The 23131-nt window shown below is 35.1% G+C and overlaps 1 protein-coding gene across 1 annotated transcript in view; it reads left to right on the top strand.

The window, feature by feature from the left end:
• The window catches only part of MFSD14B (major facilitator superfamily domain containing 14B), a 31488-nt gene extending 11180 nt beyond the window's left edge, over positions 1 to 20308 (top strand). Inside the window, exons 2-12 of the mRNA XM_080573554.1 lie at positions 1391 to 1486; positions 4826 to 4888; positions 7308 to 7435; positions 8211 to 8325; positions 10057 to 10275; positions 11567 to 11680; positions 12234 to 12305; positions 14336 to 14448; positions 16317 to 16414; positions 18250 to 18407; positions 18699 to 20308. Coding sequence (XP_080429680.1) covers positions 1391 to 1486; positions 4826 to 4888; positions 7308 to 7435; positions 8211 to 8325; positions 10057 to 10275; positions 11567 to 11680; positions 12234 to 12305; positions 14336 to 14448; positions 16317 to 16414; positions 18250 to 18407; positions 18699 to 18902 — 1380 coding nt within the window. The 3' untranslated portion in view covers positions 18903 to 20308. The remainder of the gene's footprint in view (positions 1 to 1390; positions 1487 to 4825; positions 4889 to 7307; positions 7436 to 8210; positions 8326 to 10056; positions 10276 to 11566; positions 11681 to 12233; positions 12306 to 14335; positions 14449 to 16316; positions 16415 to 18249; positions 18408 to 18698) is intronic.
• Positions 20309 to 23131: the final 2823 nt, after the last annotated feature.

Here is a 23131-nt window from a genome sequence, read left to right as displayed (position 1 = left end):
AAAAAAAAAACAAACATATTAAGCATATTCATTATCCGATTAGGTTATATAGAAGTACTCACAGACTTCTTACATGAGATTTTTTTTTTCATCATAATCCACTAAATCTTTGCAATTTAGAAATTGAAAACTGCATGGTAATCTACAGAGAAATGTTAATAATACTTGAAAGTTATAAGCTTCCTGAAGATAATCTTTCTAATAGGAAATAATACGATCATATCATAGATGAAAGACAACGGTTTACTTCAAAACTTCAAGCTGTGAAACATGCTGTAGTGTAGAAATATACTTTGAATCTTACCAGGTAGAAAGAATACTATCTGTTTTACTTTGTGACTACAGATCTTGATAAAATCTGATAGATTTAAAAATTATTAGGGATACAAACAATTAGCCTGTCCTGGCAGTAGGGATTTCTTTAGTAACTTTAGTATTAGATGAGAGCGCTGTACTGCTCTGTTCTAAGAAATACCAGTCCCAAGGGAGTTTTGTGGCTTTGGACTGGCTAGAAGCACTGAAAAACAATCTATTACAGGACAAGTGTTAGGGTAAAAGGAAGAAGTAATTTTAGAACCCAGAAACTTAGTGAAACATTTATTATGACAAGGGACATAGAAATGAAAGACAGGAACAATTCTCGATAATTCTGCTTTACCCAAGGGTTCTGTCCAGTTTGTCCAAAGAAAAAGCTTCTGGATCTCTTGTGTGGGGATCCAGTCCTGGGGTCTTCACAGTTTGCTGTTTAAACTGCCATGGCAGGTGCTCATGATGGTTCAGCCCGGGCTACGTATTAACCAGCTCCTGGATGTCTAGTCTGCAGGCACTCCAAAGCATGAAATTAATCGATCATTTGCCATCAAAAGGTAGTTTTATAGACTACAAGAGCTATCTGTTCTTTCTCTGATACTATTACAGTTTAGAGTGCAAAAACAGGTGCTCTTCTGGTTATGCATGTTGTCATAGTTTAGGTCTAACAGTGATGCAATCTTCGTAAAACTTCTTTGTTTGCTTGCTGCTCGTGTAGATATAGGAGGAGTTAGTTTGTTGCACTGTTGTGGAAGGGTTGGGAATATTGATGTGGAGGAAGGAGTCCTAAAGGCACACTGGAAGTGAGAGTGGCTCAAGACAATGTCAGAATGGGAAAATAATTTTCTTTTGTCAGCAACAGTTTGACGGAGCAAACTTTCTGAACTTCCTTGGACATCTGTAGACATTTCATAATAATTTTTCTCCACCCTTCTTCAGCTTACTGTTGTTCCCAAGGGTTTGGTAGTAGGTCATCCTGAAAGCTGGTTATACTCAAAATATGTTTGCAAGATAATTTTGCACATGTAATGAACCAGATGTATACAAACTCTGTATTTTTTTCTTTTTTTTTTTTTTTTAGCAACAAGGTATTGGTCGGCCAAGTGTATACCATGCTGTGGTAGTCATATTTCTAGAATTCTTTGCCTGGGGCCTCTTGACAACTCCTATGTTAACAGTAAGTATCACAAAAGTTAATTTGTTAATTCCTAGGGGTCATGGTTTTAATTTGTTTTACACTTCCAGCTTACCTTGTTAACTGAATTTCAGGAGTCTGAACATTCTTCACCACAGAACAGTGTTATACTACAGTTGAGATGTAGCAAGATTAAAAGACAGTCAAAATATATTAGTAAAATACAGTACTACACTCTTTGTGTAAATCTTAGTAACTCTAGTTACTACTAAGTAGCTTTTGTTTGCCTTTTGGAGTAACTCAGTGTACTGATGAAGGCTCTCTGTGAAGATTTTGGCTTTTTTAATGACTTCATAGTTCAATTAATCTGCCGGTAATAACAATTGAATAAACTATACATCTCATAGTTATCTCTGTATTCTATTGTGGTTGGTTGTTGTACCAGTATGTAACTTGGAGTAAAACGTAAATGCTTTTATGTAATAAGTAGATTTAAAAAATATTTAATCTGTTCTGGAATGCAGCTGAATAGATAAATTTTCTAGATTGAGTGGATAATTTGAGTGTTTTACCAAAGCAGTCATAGGATATGAAGCCTTTTATCTGAAGATGTGGATCTTATTTATTCATTGAAATCAGGCCTGCCTAAGAGAAATCATCAAAAGTCTCTTAGTCCATTTTTTTTTTATCAGATAATATCAGAGAACAATTTGAATACATGACCATGAGGGTTTTGTTGGATTTGAAGACCTCGTTATTAACTGTTTTCTACTTCCCCAATCTCCAAACGGTGTTGATTATATCACTTTTAAAAGGTGTTTATGTAACCTTCCTAAAATAATGCACTGATTTTTAAAATATAGTTTACTGATAAAAATGTCCATATAAACAGATTTTCATAAAGCAGGTGTCTCACTAAATTGCTGTCCTGTCTTGCCAGTATGAAAATATGGAGGAAATGTAGTTGGTGGTCCTTCTTTTCTTTTTTTCCTCTGCTTTTAACCAAAAGTGCTTAACTTCAAGTTGCTCTAGCATGGCACTTCTTGTTTAAAGGGATAATGTGCAAATAGTAACTTTTCCTCTGTGTTCAGAACCACAGTTCTATATTCTTGCTGATCTTTTCATTTTTTAATCAGCATACCACTCACTGATAGGCTGCTGTTTGATTAAAACAATTTCAAATCTCATTTGATATTTCATGCACGTATGATACAGAGGAGTGTAACTTACCTTAGCCTGCTGATCAGTAGTACTCTGAACAGTACTGGAGGCCATGTAGAACCTTCTTGTAAGCAAGATCCAACTTTTGAATGGGCAGCTTGCTGGTTTTGCTCAAACAGGTTTGTCTAGAATGAAGAAAAGGGCAGAAATGGAAATGTCTGGCTTGGTGATCAATGATCACTCTTGATCACTCATGATCACTCTTTTTTTTTTTTTTTTGACCTGGAGAATCAGGATGCAACCACATTCTCATCGTTTAGTCAGATTAAAATGACGTCTTATACTTTATTAAAATAAACTGCTGCACATTAGCTGAGATTACTTAAACTTTGTGTTTCAGATTGCATTTTCACTTTGACATCTGTTTTTTCAGTGAAGCTGTAGTGTTTATTACATGATACTATACTTAAACACTTTAGATCTTTTGTTATTTATAAAACACGCAAAGAATATTCTGCTCACAGAATGCCCAAAGCTTATGCTCAGTACTATTGTATTTGGACTTGTAGTCTTATGTTAGTAAATCACCATAATCACATTAATCTCTTAATGCCATACACTATCTTCAGTATAATCTTTTATTTTGTATACTGGTATTAGTAGCAGTAGAACTTGAGTAAGGAACTCCTCCCTTCCAGTTTGTAGGATTGTATTTCTCTTTTCTATAAAATGACAGAAATTAATTTCAAAAGCTAGAAGCAATAACACCAGTGGTTACCCCCTAGCAAAAATACTGGGAAGTACTTTACAGAAAAGTAGATTCGACTCAGTGAGTTTCCTGGCTTTTTCTCTTTTCCTCTCCCACTCTCTCCTTTTCCTCTCTCTTCTTTCCTCTCTTGTGGCCTCCCTCAGTTCTTTTTTTTTTAAAGAAGGCATCTGCTTTCTAGAGTGGCTTTCTAGATCTCTACCTTGAACCATGATTGTTTTTTCTCCATTTGCATCAACAGATCAACAGGAAAACAGGTTAAAAAATGTTTTGAATACCTAAACAGAAGATGATAACAGAAAGAAGAAAGGGTATATATGAACAGAATTATCTGACCACTGGTTAATGTGGTAACAACTGCCTTTGTTAAATCTGTGAAACCTATGGTTGAGAAAGTTGGTTATCTTTGAAAAATAATGTTGGTGTTTTTCAGTGACACTAAAGTATTGTGTTTTTTTCAGGCTAGTGATTTTCTGGATATACATATAAATCTTGTAGTTATTGGCGCTTTGGCCTATAAATTAAAAAAAAAAATCATTTATAGATAAAAACAGCAAATGAATTTGAAATGTGCATGTGTCCATACACTGGTTATTGCAGTAACTTTTCAAATTCACACAGTAGCACATATGAGGCTTTTTAACTCTTTCATCATTATGGCAAATCTGTTTAGTGTAGATTAACATGCTTGCCCTTGAATTGAAGCTACTGTTAAAGCACTTCAAATGAATTCACAACCATAGTTAAAGAATGCATAAAGCACTCAGATCTGTTGCTAGTATTTGTATGCATCTATTTGTTCATCGTGTTTCTAGCTGTATGACTATTCAGTATCTGCATTTTGTGCTCTTGACAGTAAGTTGGGTTCTGTGCTTTCTTCCTTTCTTTTTTTCTGTCACAAAATCACCCTCAGGGCTGTGGTAATTACTTTGCATGGACTGTGTAATATGTAATTGCAGGGTGACAGGGAGAGGTGGTGTCAAAGGGTACATGCAATTTGGAAACAATATTCACAATTGCCCCAAAAGGCACTATGCAAATAGCTCTATTTTTCTTGACAGAATGTGTTACCCAAAACTCATTTTTACTCCTAATTAGTAACAATGATAGAAATAACTTTTTGAAGAAGTTATCTGTCAGAATTCTATGATGGGTGCCACATGGAGATGTTTTTTCTCATATTAACCCCTCTTCTAAGCCGAGTTCCCCAAATCAAAACACTTATGCTGTACTATGCAGTCTGTTTCAAGAGAAAAATTGATGCCAGTGTATTCTTGGAAAAACTTGTCAATATTTCCTCATGAAGATAGGTAGGAGTATAGTTCCGGGGTAAGCTACCTTTTTTTTAACAAGTCTCACTGTAGCTATTCTGTTTTACAAATCCAGATTAAACCTTGGAGCAATCGTCTCCTTTCTCTCATAATTCAAATAATGCTTTTTTTTTTCTCCTTTAGGTTTTACATGAAACATTTACCCATCATACGTTTTTAATGAATGGTCTTGTTCAAGGTGTTAAGGTAGGATTGTTTAAAAACTCATTTATATTTTTATGTTCCTCTATTGTAATGAGTCTTCCCTGCATTCTACATAAGAACATCTTGCAGACTGAGGATATAATTAGTTCTTAAACAGATTTTCCATTGTTGTAGTTGTTTTCTTATCTTGATTCAAGACTTACAGCTAAATGTTAATATCTTGAAACAAGTAGAATACATCTCAAAGTATAGATGCCTTATTTGAATGTACTAGTTGTAGTATTGTAATCTTGTTAAGGATCCTTCTAAGAATGCAGTCAGGTTTTTAATGTCTGCTTCTTAATGTTGGATGACATATATCAAAAGCGGGTCAATGTAGCTCCGATGATGACATTGAGGTTAAAAAAAATGAAGTACTTAAACCACTGAGATTTTGTTTAAGATGTGGTATAAAAGCTATTTTTTTTTTGTTTTGTTTTGTTTCTTTTACCCCCCCCCCCCCAGCTTGTCTTTCTTTTATGAGGTAAATTTTGAGTGTTCTGTGATGGTCAAAAGATACAGGGTAGGTCATTGCTTATGTCTGAGACCATTGCATTCCAGTGGTGGTTGTGCTAGATTGTTGCCACACACAAAAAAAAAAAAAAAAAAAAAGATGTAAAAAGTTCTCTAGCATAACTGAAACTCTAAAGGCTCTTCTTTGCTAACCATCTTAAAAAGAGACTTCAAAGCACTTATCATTAAGATGATTTATGATAGATAAAAACTATTTAGCTTTGTATTCTGTAACAAATTGTAACAACATGATATCTTTAGGAAGAACTTGCTATCTTGCTACCTCACATGGTGAATGGCAGAAAACCATGCACTAGGAATATAGGGATGTCTCAAACTGAAAAAAAGTAACTTTGTTAAAGTTACTTCTTAGCAAAACCAAGTTCTTGTTACTCCTAATGTTTTCTTTGCACTTTGTACAATGTAAGAGTTGAATGTAATGAGGAGCATCATTTAAAAGCAGCCAGCTGAGGATTCCTATTGTTTTCTACAGAGCATATCTGTAGAAAAGTGCATAAATCTCATGGTGTAAATGTATGTATTGCTGTAACAGGTATAATAAATGGGAAGATAGACTAGAGTGAACTTGGACTTCAGTGTCTGATAATTTTCTTCAAAAAGTTTGTGAAACATTAAAAGAGTTCTGGATGGTAGTTGGCAAAACATATTTGCATTTTACCAAAATCTGCAGGGAGCAAAAACATTAATTTTAACTGAGTAAGGCATCTAAATTTCCTAGGTTTTGGTGGTCTGGCTTTGTAACTTTTGTAGCAATTTACTTACTGAAATCATTGGAAACTGAGCAGTTTAGGAGGACTGGGCATAATGCTTTGTTGAAACAGTAGCCTACATGGATATGTTGAAATGGAACATCATTAGTTTAACTCTGGAATTTAAATATAAAATTAACTGGAATAGACTTTCAGAGTAATGAGGTGTTTACAAAACAGAGTAGTGAAGTGTTTACTAATGTTTGGATATACGGCAGAGTTGGATTGACCAATTAGGAGGAAGGTGTCACTTCTGGGGGTTCTGCAGAGTCAAATACATACAAAGCTTTGCTTATTATAATTCTTCTATGTAATACAGAACAGATCTGAGGCCTTGATTCTAGGATTTTATGAAATGTTTTGTTGTCCAAATGTGGTAACTCTTGATTAATGCAATAGAGAAAACGGGGTTATATACAAGTATTTTGTATATCCCATTTTGCTTATTGTCTGATCTCCAGTTGGATGTAGTTAGATATTCGAGATTTTAAAATACCCAGTATTTGATCCTTATTTTTTTCTATGACAACTGGTATTTGTAATCTGTCGTATGTCACTGGACCATCATTATGGTGTTCCATTGTCTCAAGTTGTCACTGTTGCTTAAATGAGCCTCCTAGTTGTTGCAAAGTACCAATATCCCATGCATGATAAATTGTATGAAGCCATAAACATCACTCCATTTTCACAGCTCAGTTTGGTTTGTTTCAGAGAATAGTTAAATTACCTGAAGGTCTCCCTTAGGATGTTCATGTCCAAGTTAGAGGGAAATTTGTGTTTGGCATCTAGCACTAAGAAGTCTTGTGATAGAAGCTAAGAAGGTCCCCTTTGTGAAACTTGACTGTAGGTTTTGGACATTTTTTAGAAGCTTTTGCAATCTGTGTTACCACTATATTGAATCAAATTGAGCATGAGAAATGTTATGCCTCTCTTTTTTCCAATCCATTTAAGTTCAATGAATTTGAAACATAAAACATCTAAATCACAGAAAAGTAGACTGCACAAGAAATTGTATAGAATTTCAATTACCTTTTTGCGTTTAATTTCAAATCATATTGCCAATTAGGCTCATTTTTTTTATATATTTTGGTTAAAGTGAAATGTAAATGTAATCATCAAGTATTTTTCTTCTATTACAGGGTTTTTTGTCCTTTCTCAGTGCTCCACTAATAGGTGCTCTATCAGATGCATGGGGAAGAAAGTCGTTTCTTCTCCTTACTGTTTTCTTCACCTGTGCCCCAATTCCATTAATGAGAATAAGTCCATGGTAAGTGGTACATAAAGTAATAGTGATCTTATATAGTAATATAGTAGAAATTCAATCACAGGGGTAGTTTGGGGAAGTGGGATGAGGACAGTAAGGCAAGAGTGAAGCCACTTCCCTTTCAAGACACAATTACATTATTGTGGAGCTTTTTTTATTTAAAGGGTGTTAAAACTGTGAATTTTAAATGTAGAAGTTATGGGAAGTGATTTAGGTTACTGTATTTGCATAACTAAAACAGTAATTGAAACAGTTTGATAACCGTAATTCATTTTTAAATTCAACTGTAATTTTTTACCCTGAGGACGCTCAAAATGCTGTAATAAACATTTCTAAAGCTAAGTGAAACTTACACTTTTCTGTGGTCAGTAAATTCTAATTGCCACAAACCAGATCCCTTAACTCTGGTTAGGAAACTTGGAAGTCCTAACTGAGTAGAAATGACTTTGTTCTTTAACTGACTGAGAAACTGAGTTCTAAGATAATTCATTTTTCATAATTTAAGCTTTCTTCAATTTTGAGAATGTGAAAATGTATAGGTATCATGACTGGAAAAGGCTGTTTCTTTTATTTGCTGTAAAGTAAATATTAGGATATCAAAAATTAAAATGCTGTTTTCCAATATTTAAGTCAAACTTTGCAGTCCTGTTTTTATTCATCTCCTGTAAAGCGCCAGGTAGTTAGTTTTGGATGATTGCTTTTCATAGACTAGATACAATCTCACTTGAAAAGAAAAGCTAAAGCTTAAATTTTCTAATTGTTGCTTTTAAATCATTAGGTGGTACTTCGCTATGATTTCGGTATCTGGAATCTTTTCTGTTACCTTTTCTGTAATATTTGCCTATGTAGCTGATGTAACACAAGAACATGAAAGAATTACAGCTTATGGACTGGTAAGATGCACTAAACTTGGGGAAAAAAAAAAAAAGTCAGATTATAACCTTTGTATTGAACTTGTGTTTTGGTGCATAGAATGTCTTTTGACTTTAAGTAATAAAGTTGATACAGAAAGGAATGAACCGTGCATCAAGACGTATTGTTAGAATGTGGGGATTCTAATTTAGACTTTTTTTTACTGCTTCACAGGCTGTTCTGTGCTCATAAGAACAGAATAAGAATTTAAAAACTTTACTTGCGCACAGGTCATGTGCAACAAAATATCTTTTAGGTTTTGCAGGCAGGATAAGAAATGCTGATGCCAGTGCAAGTCATTTTATGCTAGTTTTAAAATATCTCTCCCCCACTTGTATGTGATTTCTTTGTAATATATAAGGGCTTTTTTTAACAGTCGAAATAGTGAGGGAGGGTGAAAATGCATAATGAAGACTATTTAGTAACTTACTGATAAACTTTTTCAGTTAGCAAGGAAAGAGGAAAATAGTTCACTTCGTACAAACTAGCCTTTCCAGAAATAATATAATTCCTGGTTAGTTTGCTTTTCTGAATGTCTGTATTTGTTTAGGTTTTGTTCATCTGGAGGCCCACTAGTAGGTGGATATCCTTAGCCTTTCAAATTCACTTATCCCTTCATCCTGTGTGCATCTGTTTTCACCATACAGATGCTAGTACATTGATTCTTGGCAGTACTGTACATTGAGCTGTTTAAGGTTTCCCTTTATTTTTGTCCTTAGAAAGGTATAATTCTCAGAAGATAAATGATTTAGTTCTCTTGAACTTGTGTATATTTTTTGTAGCAGAACCCAAAACAAAATTAGAAGTTCTGGAATCGATTATCACCTGTTTTTTTTGTATCTATAAGGGGCCATAAGTGTATTTGCCTGCCTGTAAAGAGAAAGAAAATCTAAAATTCTATTAAGTATTAGACTGAAGTGCAATCGTTTCCGTGAGGAAACGTCTCTTTCTAATCAGTTTGTTATAGCTTTTTCTTAGGACATTTTTTAGCTTGGCGTAAACCTAAACTATCTTCTGCTGTTACCTATTCTGTAGAATAGACATGCAGTGTAGTTTTGGTTTGGAGGCTGGAAAACAGTGGTAATTAAATCTAGCTTTTAAATATACTTTTCTGATGATCTTTGTAGTGAAATTTAACTACAGTGCTTGTGATTTTTTATTGTGTTCCACTGTATATGAATGTAGAAAGATTTGTTAGTAACTGCATGTCTTTACAATGTAATTTGAAGTAATACAGCTGTTGAAAGTGTTGTTAGAACTAATGATTTGCTAGTTTGCTGTGCTGTCCAGTGGTACAGTTGTAGCTATATACTTGTAACAAAAGCACTACATATTTCTCTGTCACCCAGATTAGTGAGGCTCAAATTCAGTTAGACAGGCGTTAAACATGCTGACAACTTTTTAGTGAAAGCTCATCAAATTTCTCATATTTAGAAAATAAAATCCGTTTATTTAAACTCAAAGTAAGAGTTCCTTTGCTTCAGTCAAAGTTGGACTTTGAATGCATATGTTTTGTTTGGTGGGCTCTGGAGGATGGATGGAGAATTTTTGGGCCTATATTCACTGTCATATATAATTTTTGACTTAAATTTTGACTTTTTTGTTTCTTACAGCTGCATTCTGGGGTGAGGGATGTTGGTTCAAATTTGGGTATTATTCTGCAGTGGCAGAATAACTACTTTAAAAACTTTGTAAACTGTTCTTGTGCATAGGTATCTGCCACCTTTGCAGCAAGTTTGGTAACTAGTCCTGCCATCGGAGCATACCTCTCTGCCAGCTATGGAGATAACCTTGTTGTAATAGTGGCCACACTGGTGGCTGTTACGGACATCTGTTTCATCCTGCTAGTTGTACCAGAATCCCTGCCAGAAAAAATGAGACCTGCTTCATGGGGAGCTGCTATATCATGGGAACAAGCAGACCCTTTTGCGGTAAGATGCATTTCAATAAATAATGAATTATTTTTTGTAAGCTTCAGGAATCTTTAATCTTACTGGTAACTTGACTGTTAGTCACGTATAGCCTCAACATGGTAGTCTCTGTTCTCTGCTCGTGCACGAAAAGATCTAGCTACATTAAAAAAACCAACAACAACAACCAAATAAACCAAACTTTGTGGATTAAATGCTTCTTGAATTGAAAATGTTTGGGATGAATTTCAAAGGGAAAATGCTTTACCTCTCTTACCAGCTTACTCTTTTCTATAGTAAGAGAAATGCTAAACTCTTATGCTGCTACAGATCATGAAACCTCATATTGTAAGATTTTTTCATATTCATTTTATGCTTTGTGCTTTATTTATTTTTTTTTTTTTGTGCTTGTTTTTGCAATATCTCCTCACCATAGATTTGCAGTTTTGGTTATTTTGTAATTTTTTAGCATAGAATGAATTTATAAATATTTTTTTTTCCTATAGCCATATACAAAAGGGTTAAAACACATAATGCAGTCTTTCTACTGACTTGTTCATCTGTTCACACTTACTGAGCTAATATGAGTTTGTGTTATGCCTTGATATCTAAGGGAGGAGAGAATGATCTTAATGAAATTATCTTGCTGGGAACTTGTGAATGTTGTAAGATGAGTGACTTGCTTGAAATAATGCAGTTAAAGAATAGTTTTTCTACAATGTATTTGTTACTCAATATGAATCATATGTGTAAATAGGTGTAAGAAATCCAGAAGGAAAAATATTCCCATAATTTGGCAAGAGAAACAGTTGTATTGAGGTTGTGATATTTGCTAACATCTTTCAGAACAGTTTATTATGGAGATGAATCATTGAATCATTTAGGTTGGAAAAGACTTCTTAGATCATTTAGTCCAACCTTTAACCTAGCACTGCCAAGTCCACCATTAAACTATGTCATGATATCACTTAGAGCCTGGGAGAAGAGACCAATAAGTTAGATGCAATGCATTTCCCTAAGTGTTATATCATGTTTTCAGTGAGTACTTGCAATTTGACATGGAACTGTAGCTTCAAAAATCAAATAGGAAACCTTGAAAAAAAAAAAAAAAAAAAACCTCTGGTGCAAAGCACCTTATATAAGAGGGGGCAATTTCAAACTCAAACTTCAGCTTAATTATTTCCTTGTATGATTTTTGGACTAGTATATGCGAGCAGAAATGGATTGCAGAAAATGAATCTGACATCTGCTTTGCTTATGCTTTCATTAGACTTAATGTTCTAATAATTGTTTTCTTTGCTTTTTCTTCCAGTCTCTGAAGAAGGTTAGAAAAGATTCTGCTGTTCTCCCGATCTGCATTACAGTGTTTCTCTCCTATCTGCCTGAGGCTGGCCAGTATTCTAGTTTTTTTCTGTATTTGCGACAGGTAAATGTTAGTCACTTCACATCTTACTAAGTATGTTTAAATAGGGTTTGCCTAAGACCTGTTTCTTATCAAAGGCTTTGCTTAGGAAACTGCTTTTTGTCAAAATACTGCTTTAAGGAGTAAAGGTGGGGTACTTTGCTAAATCAAGAATTGAATGATACTGGAAGCTTGACTCCTGATGCGTAATCCCAGCCATAGTTTAAGCATGTGTTAATACAGTCAAGCGGACCTTTGTTCCCACTGAATGTAGCACTTTGTATGTCTTGAGGTGGGGTTCTGCCTGTGGAAGAACTATTGTGTCTGTGGGAGGTCATAGAGAACTTCTTTCTCTAGATGTATGACTTTCTGACTTTCTCTGACTCCTTTTTCTAAGGCCCATTTTTTTTTCCTGTTTGCATTTCTTTGCAAGCAGTTATTCTTTAACATGAACGCTTCCTGTATGAATTCACATTACAAGCAGGGATCAATATTTTCTTTTGAGAAGTTATGTTTTTACTACTGATAGCTCTGGATTGTTTGGCATTTCTTTTATGCATTTTCTGCTTCTCTTTAGATTATTGGTTTTGGATCTGCTAGCATTGCAGCATTTATAGCTGTGGTAGGCATCCTGTCAATAATAGCTCAGGTAAGCTTTATTCTTTTTAGTGTTTTGTTGAGTAGTACAAAACTTGATGCTGGGGAACACTCTTCTGACTATTAAGTTTGTCTATATACTTAAATACTCTAAAACATCAATATAACTTACAGTCAGTAAAGGTTACATTCATGTAGATTATGTAAATATCTCTTTAAATATGCTTTCTTCAGAAATACTGGAAATGAAACTAAAAGTGAATCAGTAAATGTAATGAAACGCTGGCTTGAAATGATCAAAATGATGGAGGAAATTGCATTAACAATAATTAATGCAAGACCTGAAAGGAAAATAAGGTATTTGTTTTAAGCAAGTCATCCTACTTGTACCTGTTCAATTGGCTCATGCTATCAAACTCATACAAGAAAATGCATGTATTGAGATGTGTACATGGCTATTTAGGCTCAATGTGGAGGTTGAGGAATTATGAGACTTTGGTATATTTCTTTCATACCTCTTAACTGGCAACAGTGAGCTGTTTTTTGGAGGTCTTTTATACCTTATAGTAAGCAAACAAGTGTTTCAGTGAGATATGTTGTCTCTTTCCTTTATCCATGTAAATTTTGCTGCCAAAGGTGTATTTCTTCATTTGTGTCTTTATGGCTATAGTTTGCCTTCCTGTTGTGACAACAGAAAGGCGAATGGCACATGTAATATGCTGTAACCTTGTTGCCACCCTCTGCAGAGTGGACCTCTTATTTTGCTGTAAACAACACATTCCTCAGTGTTTATTGGTTCCACTGATGTCAGTTGTCCTTGATTATAAGTACAAGTCGTTATTTTAATCCTTGCTTTGTTCTGATGCTTTTATGTGCACTCATATTTGCTAATCATACTTTATTTAGACCAGCATTTTTACTAAAACTTTACTAATACTTTAGTATACTTTAGTATTTTGCTAAAAATAGCTGCTGTTTGGCTTCATAATTTTCAATATTAGAAGGAGGAAAATCCACTCTTCTTTTTTTTTTTTAACTCTTCGAAGAATGCAAATTATTGAAATAAGCTTTGCTCCATAAATATCGATTTGCACTGGCATGCTGGTTGTCCTCAGAAAGAACTGATAACGTAGCTATAGAACTATTGTATTCTTCTGTTATTTAACTTTCAAAGTATTTGTGTCTAAGAATGGGAACAATTAAGAAAACTAGTGTCAGTAAGATGTATATGAAAGAGGAAGCATGCTGTGCTCTGCAATCCTTCTGGTTCCTGTTTTGTGGCTTTTTACTGATGCATTGCTGAATGTCTCTTGTTAAAGAAAAGTGCACTTTTAACTGAGTGAGGCAGTCCATATGGATTTTGCCTTTCTGAGAACATCTTCTTGCCATGAGTCTATTGCTGTTGTATATGAATTTGGCTTTCCTTCACCCTTAGCAGTAATGCCTCTTAAAACAGATGAAAACCTGCGGTCCACTTTTAGTATTAGTTTCTATGTGCAAATAAAAAGGCTGTAACAGTGGTGTAAAGAGTAAGCAGAATATGAAATTAAACGTGTAGTAAAAGGGCTTGGCCAAATTTTAGTGCATGTAGTGAACTTAGAAGGTCAACAGGATTTACATAATGGTTTTGACTGTAAAGCCAGGTAGTAATTCACCTGGCCTAAAGACTTTTTTTTTTTTTTTTCCCCTAAGCCAACAGTCTTTTATTCTTGAGTATAAGTTGATCCTGGTACATTCATCCTGTATCTTAACTTGGTACCAGTATTTTTTGTGGAACTCTCTAGCCTGTAAGGAAATAGTATTTTAGGAGTAGAAACAGAAGCCTGTTTATAGTAGCATTTCAGTGTCTGTTTCTATGTACATAGACAAGGCAAAACATACACTTCTGGATGTTCTGAAGTAGAAACACAGTAATAGTTAAGAATAGTAGCATCAACTTTTGATATTAAGGTAGTCTGCATTTTAGACTTGCATAAACGGAAAGTACGTGCATGAATAGTGTGAATGAACTCAGCAGTTGGAAGGTCATTTTAGCAATCAGATGTTTTTTTTAAACTTTCGGATGAACAATTTCTCTTGCAGACTGTGTTTCTCAGTATCTCGATGAGGTCAATAGGGAACAAAAATACAGTTCTCCTGGGTCTTGCCTTTCAAATTCTTCAGTTGGCTTGGTATGGTTTTGGATCTCAGTCTTGGTAAGTGTGTGTTTTCATATATGCATTTCTGATACAGAGCTAAGTGTATCTCTCCAAGAAATCCTTCCAGTTAGTTCTGTCATAATGGATATTTAAATGTTTTCTGAATTAAACATGATTATTTGCATTACACTGCCAAAGTTCAGTTTGTATTTTGCATGTATAGTAATGATAGTTTTCCATGTATGTACTGTAAATTGGAGAGTAACAGCCCTTTTGAAAAATTAATCTTTGTAATATTTTACTATGTTGAGTTTTATATCTACAAATGGATGAAACTTCTTAAACTCACAAACTAATAAGTAGCATGTTCTTTCCACTAGTTCCTATAGATTGATTCTGTCAAACAGTTTCTGGGCCTCTACCTTTTTCTACCCTTTTGTTCTTCTGCTGTAACTGTTTTTGGTCATAGAAACTATCTAGAGCTGCTTTTATTAGAAAAACTAATAAGTAAGTAAGTAATGTGAATTGAAATGATGAGCTGCAACAGCTCTTTCTTTACGAAGTTTGTCCTACTAACAGAGCTATGAATGTATCAGAGCACTTCCTAGAGAGTTATTATACAAGTGTTGTATACTGTGTAACAACAGTAGGTAGTTAAACACCACCAGGGTGCCCTGTCATTTCTCCTCTTCAGTAGAACGGGGAAAAATGCAATGAAAAAGCTCCTGGGTGAGATAAAGAGAGGGAGATCACTTACCAGTTACTCTCATGGACAAAACATACTCAGCACAGGGAAGATTAATGTAATTTATTGTCAATAACAGATTAGGACATTGAGAACTAAAAGCAAACTGAAAACACATTTTCCCCATCTCTCCCCCCTTCCGGCCTTCCCCCCTCCCAACCCATGCACCTTCTTCTATTTCCTCCCCACTAAGCAACACAGGGAAATGGGTGTTGCAGTCTGTCCATAATGCTTCATCTCTGCCACTCATGCTCTTCCCCCAGCTCCAGCATGGTGTCCCTCCCATGAGATGCAGTCCTGGCTAGGAATCAGCTCTTGCACGGGCTGTCAATGGGCTGCAGCTTCTGGCAGGTCAGATCTACCTACTCTGTTGTAGGCTTCTCTGTGGTCTGCAGTGTGGAGATTAGAGATTGGCTCTGCTGTGGGACCCATGGATTGCAGGGGTACAGTCTACTCTAGCATGGGCCTTGCCACAGAGGAACTTCTGCTCTGGTGCCTGGAGCACCTCCTGCAAGGAGACCTTGGGGTCTGCAGTGCTGTTTCTCTCACATTTTCTCACTGCTTTTTCACAGCTGCTGCAACACAACTTTTTTTTTTTTTTTTTTTCCCTCTTTCTTAAATATGCTGTTATAGAGGCACAACCAGGTTTGATTATGGGCTCAGCTTTGGCCAGCAGCAGGTCCCTTTTGGAGCTGGCTGGAACTGGCGCTTATCTAATGTGGCTCAGCTCTTAGTCTCTTCTCACAAGGCCACACCTGCAGCCCCCCTGCTATCAAAACCTTGCCATGTAAACCCAATGCCACAAGTTACACTGTTTCACTGGAAAACTCAATGAAAATCATCTTTTTACAGTCTATGGAGACAACAAGCCAGTATAGCACTTCATTTTCACTCCCTTTATCATCTCCATTTTAATAGCTAGCAGAGATTTAAATACACTTTTATTTCAGCAAGCTCAGGGTAATTTATGGGAGGGGGAACAAGCAGAAGGCCCTGACCAGATAATTACTACTCTTTAGGTATTATAATAAGAGCATTTTTGAAAATGCATTAAGCCTTAAATGTGCATGCCCTTGTGGCCCTTCTTGCAGGGTGGATATAGCGGGGAGGAAAGAAAAGTGACAGGGAAGTAATTAGATGGGTATTCTCACTTTTAATTCAGATTGTGTGCTTAACACAGGATGATGTGGACAGCCGGAGCTGTAGCAGCCATGTCAAGCATTACATTCCCAGCAATCAGTGCTCTGGTTTCACGAAATTCAGAGTCAGATCAACAAGGTGAGCATTGAATGAATTTGTTTGAGCATTTTGAATGACTCTCCTGTCCAGAAAGCAGAATATTCACCTAGGTGTACTTTTTAAATATGTTGGTGAGTAATGAGTTTTGCTGGTAGTAGCTGTAGAAGACTACCAACCCGTGTAGAGAGGAAGCAGGTACACGCATTTATCAAATTTGCAGTGCAAAATGCGTAGTTTGCATCTAACCAGTTAGTTCTCTTCTAGCTTCCTCTAAAATTACCGCAAAAGCAACAACAACGAAAAAAACTTCAATGTTTTTCCCTTCCTTTTTTTTGTTAAAAGTAACCTTCAGATAGTGATAGTGAGTACTAATTTAATAGTACTACCTTTTTAACAGAAACTAAAAACATATATTAAAACCAAATTAGAATAAACCTATACAAGAAAATGTTCTATTTTGTGTGGGAAAGTTTGTCTTTTTTCCTGTAATACTTCAGATTTTCAGGAAATAGAAAAGGGCACTTGATTAAATAGGTGGTCTGAGAAAACAGAAACATGAGAAAGATATGTGATTGTGATTGATGGGAAGGAGAATAAAAAACAGAAAGAATCCTCTTAAGTGAGTTGTCACATAGAATAATGCTGCCACATAGTAATTGAATTTAGTGTTCTCTTTTAAAAAATACCATACATATAAATCATAAGTATCATTCTTGCTTTAACACTGTACAACTTGAAATTAGGTAAGTGCAGTTAATATAGGAAGCACTAAGGAGGTACAGTTCTAGGAGGTAGATTTCTACAGTTAGAAGGGTGTATAAGGCAGTATTTTACATGGCTTTTTGATCATTCTGCCCCCTCCTCTGCTCCAATTTTTGTTTCTAATAAAAACATTTAAAAGATTTAGAAGACCAGTTTTCTACTGAAGTCGTGAAATTAATAGTTTAATTAAAAGATGTTGATCTTTCATTTTACACTGAGAAAGCTACTGCTAATAGCTTGATCATATTATGCTGTCCAGAGTGAAGTTTTGCCACCTAGTGGCAACAAAGATTTTTCAACTTACATGTCAACGTATGGTGAAAGAGCTCAGACAACTTTCTTTTTGACCTATTTGCTTTCCTGTGGTCCTGCAAGTTACTGCCGCAAGAAGGAAAGCGTTATGCAGACAACTAACATCATAAAAATACTGCCATGTAGCATATTAGTCTTTAGGACTGTCAAAATACTGCACCTTTTACACTGTCATCTCTTGTCACTTTTTGAGCTTGGAACAAAAATATAACCATAGAAGTTTGAATAATGAAGCTTTCTAATCAACATTTCAAAATACTTCAGGCTAAAATTGCAGGCAATATAGTATTATGAATTTATTGTAGTACTGTTGAATTTAGCACCACAAGTAATTTCAGTACCACACGGGGTACTGAAATCCTGGTTTTAGACTGAAGAAGGGAAGCCATTTATTACAGTTTGTTCATATTTTGCTAATAACGTTCCTTAATATGTAGATAAATTACTCTAAATTTCACTTGAAAATAAGCTGGGCAAGTACCATGCTTAACCTTTGCCACCTTCATTGGTTGAGGGTAGGATAACTGCAGTGCAGAAAATTAGACTTGCACATAAATTAAGAACTCAAATGGATTCCAGTGGAATTTAAGTACAATAACATAGCTATGGTCGTACAGATGATACTTTGATCCAGAAAGTTATTTTCAAAGTATTTAAGAAGTTAGCATGTAGAAATAATTGTAGGGTGTGCTATTTTGAAACAGCCATAAGAATACACTTTGAGCTGTTTGCTTTGAGTATTACATTCTTGATTGTAAAAACAACAATGACAACAAAACACTTTTTTTTTTCTTCATTAGGTGTTGTCCAAGGAATAATAACTGGAATAAGAGGTCTGTGCAATGGCCTGGGACCAGCACTGTATGGCTTTATTTTCTTTCTCTTTCACGTGGAGCTCAGTGAATTACCACCAGATCAGACTTCTGAAAAAAACACAATGCTAGATCCCAGGGATGAGGTAAGTTTAACATTATATAAAGTTTGCGGTATAAAATTTTGTGGGGTAAAGGTCTGCCACGTGTCAATTGTTTTGTGCATGTGTCTGGTTTTCTGATCAGTGTGCAGATCAGGTGAGGAGTTGTAGATGCACAAAAGTCATGTTGCAGATCACATATGAACTGGTTTGCATACAGTTTATAGTCGGTGTAAATGTCTCTCAGTATCTCTAGTCTTAATGGTATAGTTCTTAAGACAGAAGTCAGTGTACTTTAAACTTCATGAATTCTGTGTTGTGCTTATTTCCCTGCAGAGAGCAATCATTCCTGGTCCACCGTTCCTGGTAGGAGCATGCATTGTTCTTCTGGCTTTTCTAGTCGCCTTATTTATTCCTGAGCACAGCAAAGCCAGTAGCACCAGAAAACACAGCAACAGCATCAGCAGTACTCTAAGCAACAACCTAGACCGAAGTAGTGAAGAGGACATTGAACCATTGCTGCAAGATAGCAGTGTATGAAGGCTGACTTCTGAGGAGACTATGGAACAAATTAATGCACTGAATTGCAGATTGGCAAGCTTGGTAGGATGTGTGTGGACCTCCAAAAGGAATGTAGCCATGTGCAAGGGAAGACCACATTATTATGATACTTCAGGTTGATACCACACTTGCTGGAGGGCTTGTTTAGTTTATGAGGTCACAGCTATGTGTGATTCTATTCAATGTGACTGCAAATGCTACGTCAAATCCTTACAATGGGCAGAAATGTGAATATTTTTCAAAGATTGAATGTTCAATTCCCAAAGTTGTATGCAAAATGATCAGACTTGAGGCAGAACAGTTTCTGCCATCACTTCTGAGGTCGTTTTGCATTTTTTATGCCTTTTGTCTGCACATATGGCCCATGTAGTCCTCATGGTATGAGAAGGACTGATCTATATATTTCTGATATCTGAAATACTGTCTATCAGAAAAAGTCTTTATTTCTCAAAGACATTCTCAAACATTTTATAGTAACAAGAAGTCCAGTAGTTACCAGAAGGCACTGATAGAACTGAGATGGCTTCTGAGGGTGCATGATCACATGTGGCAGTCACTACCCATGAATGAAGGTTATATTGAAGTCTTAAACCCACTTTCCAGAGAAATCAGTTCTGCACAGTTCAAGCAAATCCAGGTGGCATCTGAAACCACTGGTTGCATTAATGTTTTGCCGATTTTAAAATAAATAAATAGAATTTTGCTTATAAAATGAGCAGCATCAGAAATATGTACAATCCTGACTTCATAAGCAGGAAAAGCAGTGGGTGTGAGAGTAGTTTACAACAATAAGTACGTATATTTATTGCATTTTGTCACTTTATCTGCCGTATGAAATAATCTTTACTATTAATTCTTTTCACGCCTGCCTTAACTGCTACTTAGTGTTTAGTTATTAATCATATTTAGCCTTTTTATCAGTGTCTTACCTGCTGAATCTCATGGATATATTCATATCAAATTTTCCTTTCTAAAAGATGCTTTAAAGGAGATATGGCTACAAATATACTAATTTTTAGAGACATTTTATGAAAAATATACAGATTTATATATGTATTTTGCTGCAGTGTAAATGGACCATTAAACCCAACTTTATTGAAGTACTCCTATGAATGTTTTATATGTATGCAATATATGTAGATATTTGTAAGGAGTTCTAATTTTTCCAGATGGGTGCTGTGTAAATCATGTATTATAAATGTAATGACGATACTGACAGATATACAGTTTTTTAAAAGGATTGTGTTTTGACTGAACAAATTTTAAAAATATATATTTTGAAACTTGTTCCACGTTAAGCAATGATATCAAACCTTTTGTACTGTATGGTTTGGTTTTTAAGTTAATAAGCTTCCTAATGCATAATAAATCTTGGGCTTTCTAGATTTTGTCTGTGTATGTTCTTCTAGTTTCACTATTGTGTCTTCCTTGGTTCAGAATGGAAAAGGTTTGATCCCAGTGCTGTGGCACTGAATCTGTCATCAAGCATGGTGCAATGCATACTTTGAGCAAAAGTCCATATGGTGTCTGATGTGGTGTCTACTGGGGTAGAGAAGTGGGAAGAGTGGAAAGGAAGTAAGCTTAGAAAAAAAAAAAAGGTAAAAATGGCACTTCTGATCTGAACAGTACTACAGCCTTCAGATGCTTTTTCTGATGAGGCTTAGGTATTTTTTGTTTTGAATTATTTGGAATTCAAATCTAAGCTTTTATGATGGGTATTTCAGTTTTGCTGCATGCCAGACTGCAGTCAAGTAAGTTTTGCTGTGTCCCAGTGTAGAATGTCTTAAACCTGACAAGAAACTGAAGAGATAATATGGTATGTTAATATTAAAAGTGGTCAAATTTATTACTAACAGTAATAAATAGGAATGGATCACATTTGAATTTTTAAAGAACAACTTACTGTTAATAAAGAACATCTTTGGATAGATTGACTAGCTAATGCAAGTGCATCTTCCACATGCTGTGGTCTTCTAGAACAGTCATCTTGGCTTTTGATTATGCATCTATATCAGTCAACGTTTTTTTTTCTGAGTATGCACACTTACAGCATATATTTGTTTAATATTACATTACAAATGTTTTATAAACCCGGGGAAAGGAATTTTCAGGATGTTTAAAAAAAAAAAAAATTCCTTTTTTAATAACAAGAAAATTCTTGTTACTTCTTAATTTCTTTCATAATAACAAACGATATACCTGTACTGTTGTACTAATATACATTGTAAAACCTAAAAATGGAAATGAAAGAAGGATGAGATACAGATGAAGTAAAAAATTTTAAAGTGTTTTAATAGTTCAAAAACCTCTTTGGTCTCACTAGAGACCACTACTCACTAGTGAGTAATGTGATGGAATATGGTTCATAAGTTTTGAAAATCTTGTTTTAGTGTTGATACAGCAATGCAGAGGTGCTGTTCTATGGTCGGTTTATTTCAATACTTGGTTTTAATGGTTGTCATTGCTGAAAAAGATACCTCAAAAAAGTATGTAGAGACAAATGGAAAAAATTACATTGTTGGTTGCTCTTACTAAATTAATACTGTTTTTTAAATCCCATCTACCAATTATGTTGAAATTTTTGTTAAAATTCTGCTAGCAAGTTTGTCTTTCCAGGTGTCAGTCGTTTGTTCTTGCAAGCCAACTAAGGTGTTGGACTTGTGTTTTTAACAAATGGGTTCAAAACCCACTTCAGATTCTTCATTTGGAAAGCTTTTTAAACAGGTTAGAAAAATTCTCTTTCAAAGCTCAATTGTACAGATATGAGAGTTCTTATAGGTGGTACTTGCACAGGTTTTGGCAGCAAAGTCAAGTGATGCTCTAAGCATTTCCAAATGTTTTCTAAATGCTCTTGCCACAAAACAGTTTTATTTTATTAAAAAAAAAATAGTTATTGTTAAAACTTAATCTTGAAGGAACAGGGTTTTTTGGTTTGTATGTTTTGTTTATGTTTTAAGGTATCTGCTAGGTGCCATAGTCCTGACAAGCACTTGTCATCACTGAAAAGGTCAGCAAATTTGGAATGCTTGCTTGTCGTCTTGTGAAGATGTGTACTCATCCTTAAGTCTGACAGCTGTTTTAAGTACTGTGCCCCTCTTGTTCCAACGTATTGTAACTATTCTAATATTTGAAGGCTTTGTTTTTATAAAATTAACCACATTGACAATATCTGGTAGCAATTTGTGTACTTCCAGTTCAGACTTATTTGCTGCACTTGCTTGTCTGTGAATGATGCAGTGAAAGGACTTCACTGTAAACTTTCTGAAAAAAAGAACAAAAACAAAACTTTAAGTGCAGTTGAAACAGCCCCTTCACTGATGGAGGGGCTTGCACAGTTTTTCTATAAAACATTATTTTTATTAATGAAGCTGTTGAGAATGCATCTTTTCCAGTACATCTTTCCTTTACTGGCTCACTAAAAAGTAGTAGCTCATGCATTGCATCATTTAAGCAATCTAGCAAATACCATAAGCTGAGACCTGTTCTTTCATAGCAAACCTCTCACACTGTGTGATTTGTTCTAATACATATTTCTTCAAATATTCAGCAGTATTTTGTGTATTTTCCAGCAATATTTTCTATGTATTTTCCAACAGTATTTTCTGAAAAGAAATGTATTTTATCTTGTCCCATATTGTTTTATGGGCAATGTTTCAGCCATTTTTACTCAAGCATGAAGAACAAATGTGTTCCCAGTGGTATGTGGCTTTTTGTATTCACATTAGAAGCCTCTTTTGAAGTTTCTTAAAATTTATCATTATGTTTAATGAAATTTTGTAAAGTACTGAATTGAATATTGCATGATTTCCAGCATCACTGGGGGGGGGGGGAGGGGGGGGGGGAGTAGGTTTGTCTTCATGCTCTGGATTTTTTGTTTTAATTGTATTGCTAATCCTGATGGTTTCATACTGCCATTAGCTAACATCTCAAGGCACAACATAAACTTAAACAGGGTCATTGTTAACAGGAGTGGATGTAAATCAGTATTTCAAGTAGTCTTGTTGATGATTTGAGTTCTTTTTGTCCAATATTTGTTGAATCTGATTAGGTTGTCATTGTCAGCCACATTACAAGGTAATAACAAAGAGGTTTTACTAGGAGTAGAAGAATCAGCCTTGCAATTTTGTTTACACCTGCTCGTATTATTAGTACATTCTAGACTCTTCAATCAATAGTTCCTTTGAAGGAATCATTTTAAGCTACTTGTA

Source organism: Anser brachyrhynchus, assembly GCF_964034855.1.
Source record: "Anser brachyrhynchus genome assembly, chromosome: Z".
Classification (NCBI taxonomy): domain Eukaryota; kingdom Metazoa; phylum Chordata; class Aves; order Anseriformes; family Anatidae; genus Anser; species Anser brachyrhynchus.
This window is presented reverse-complemented; position numbering and strand designations above follow the sequence as displayed.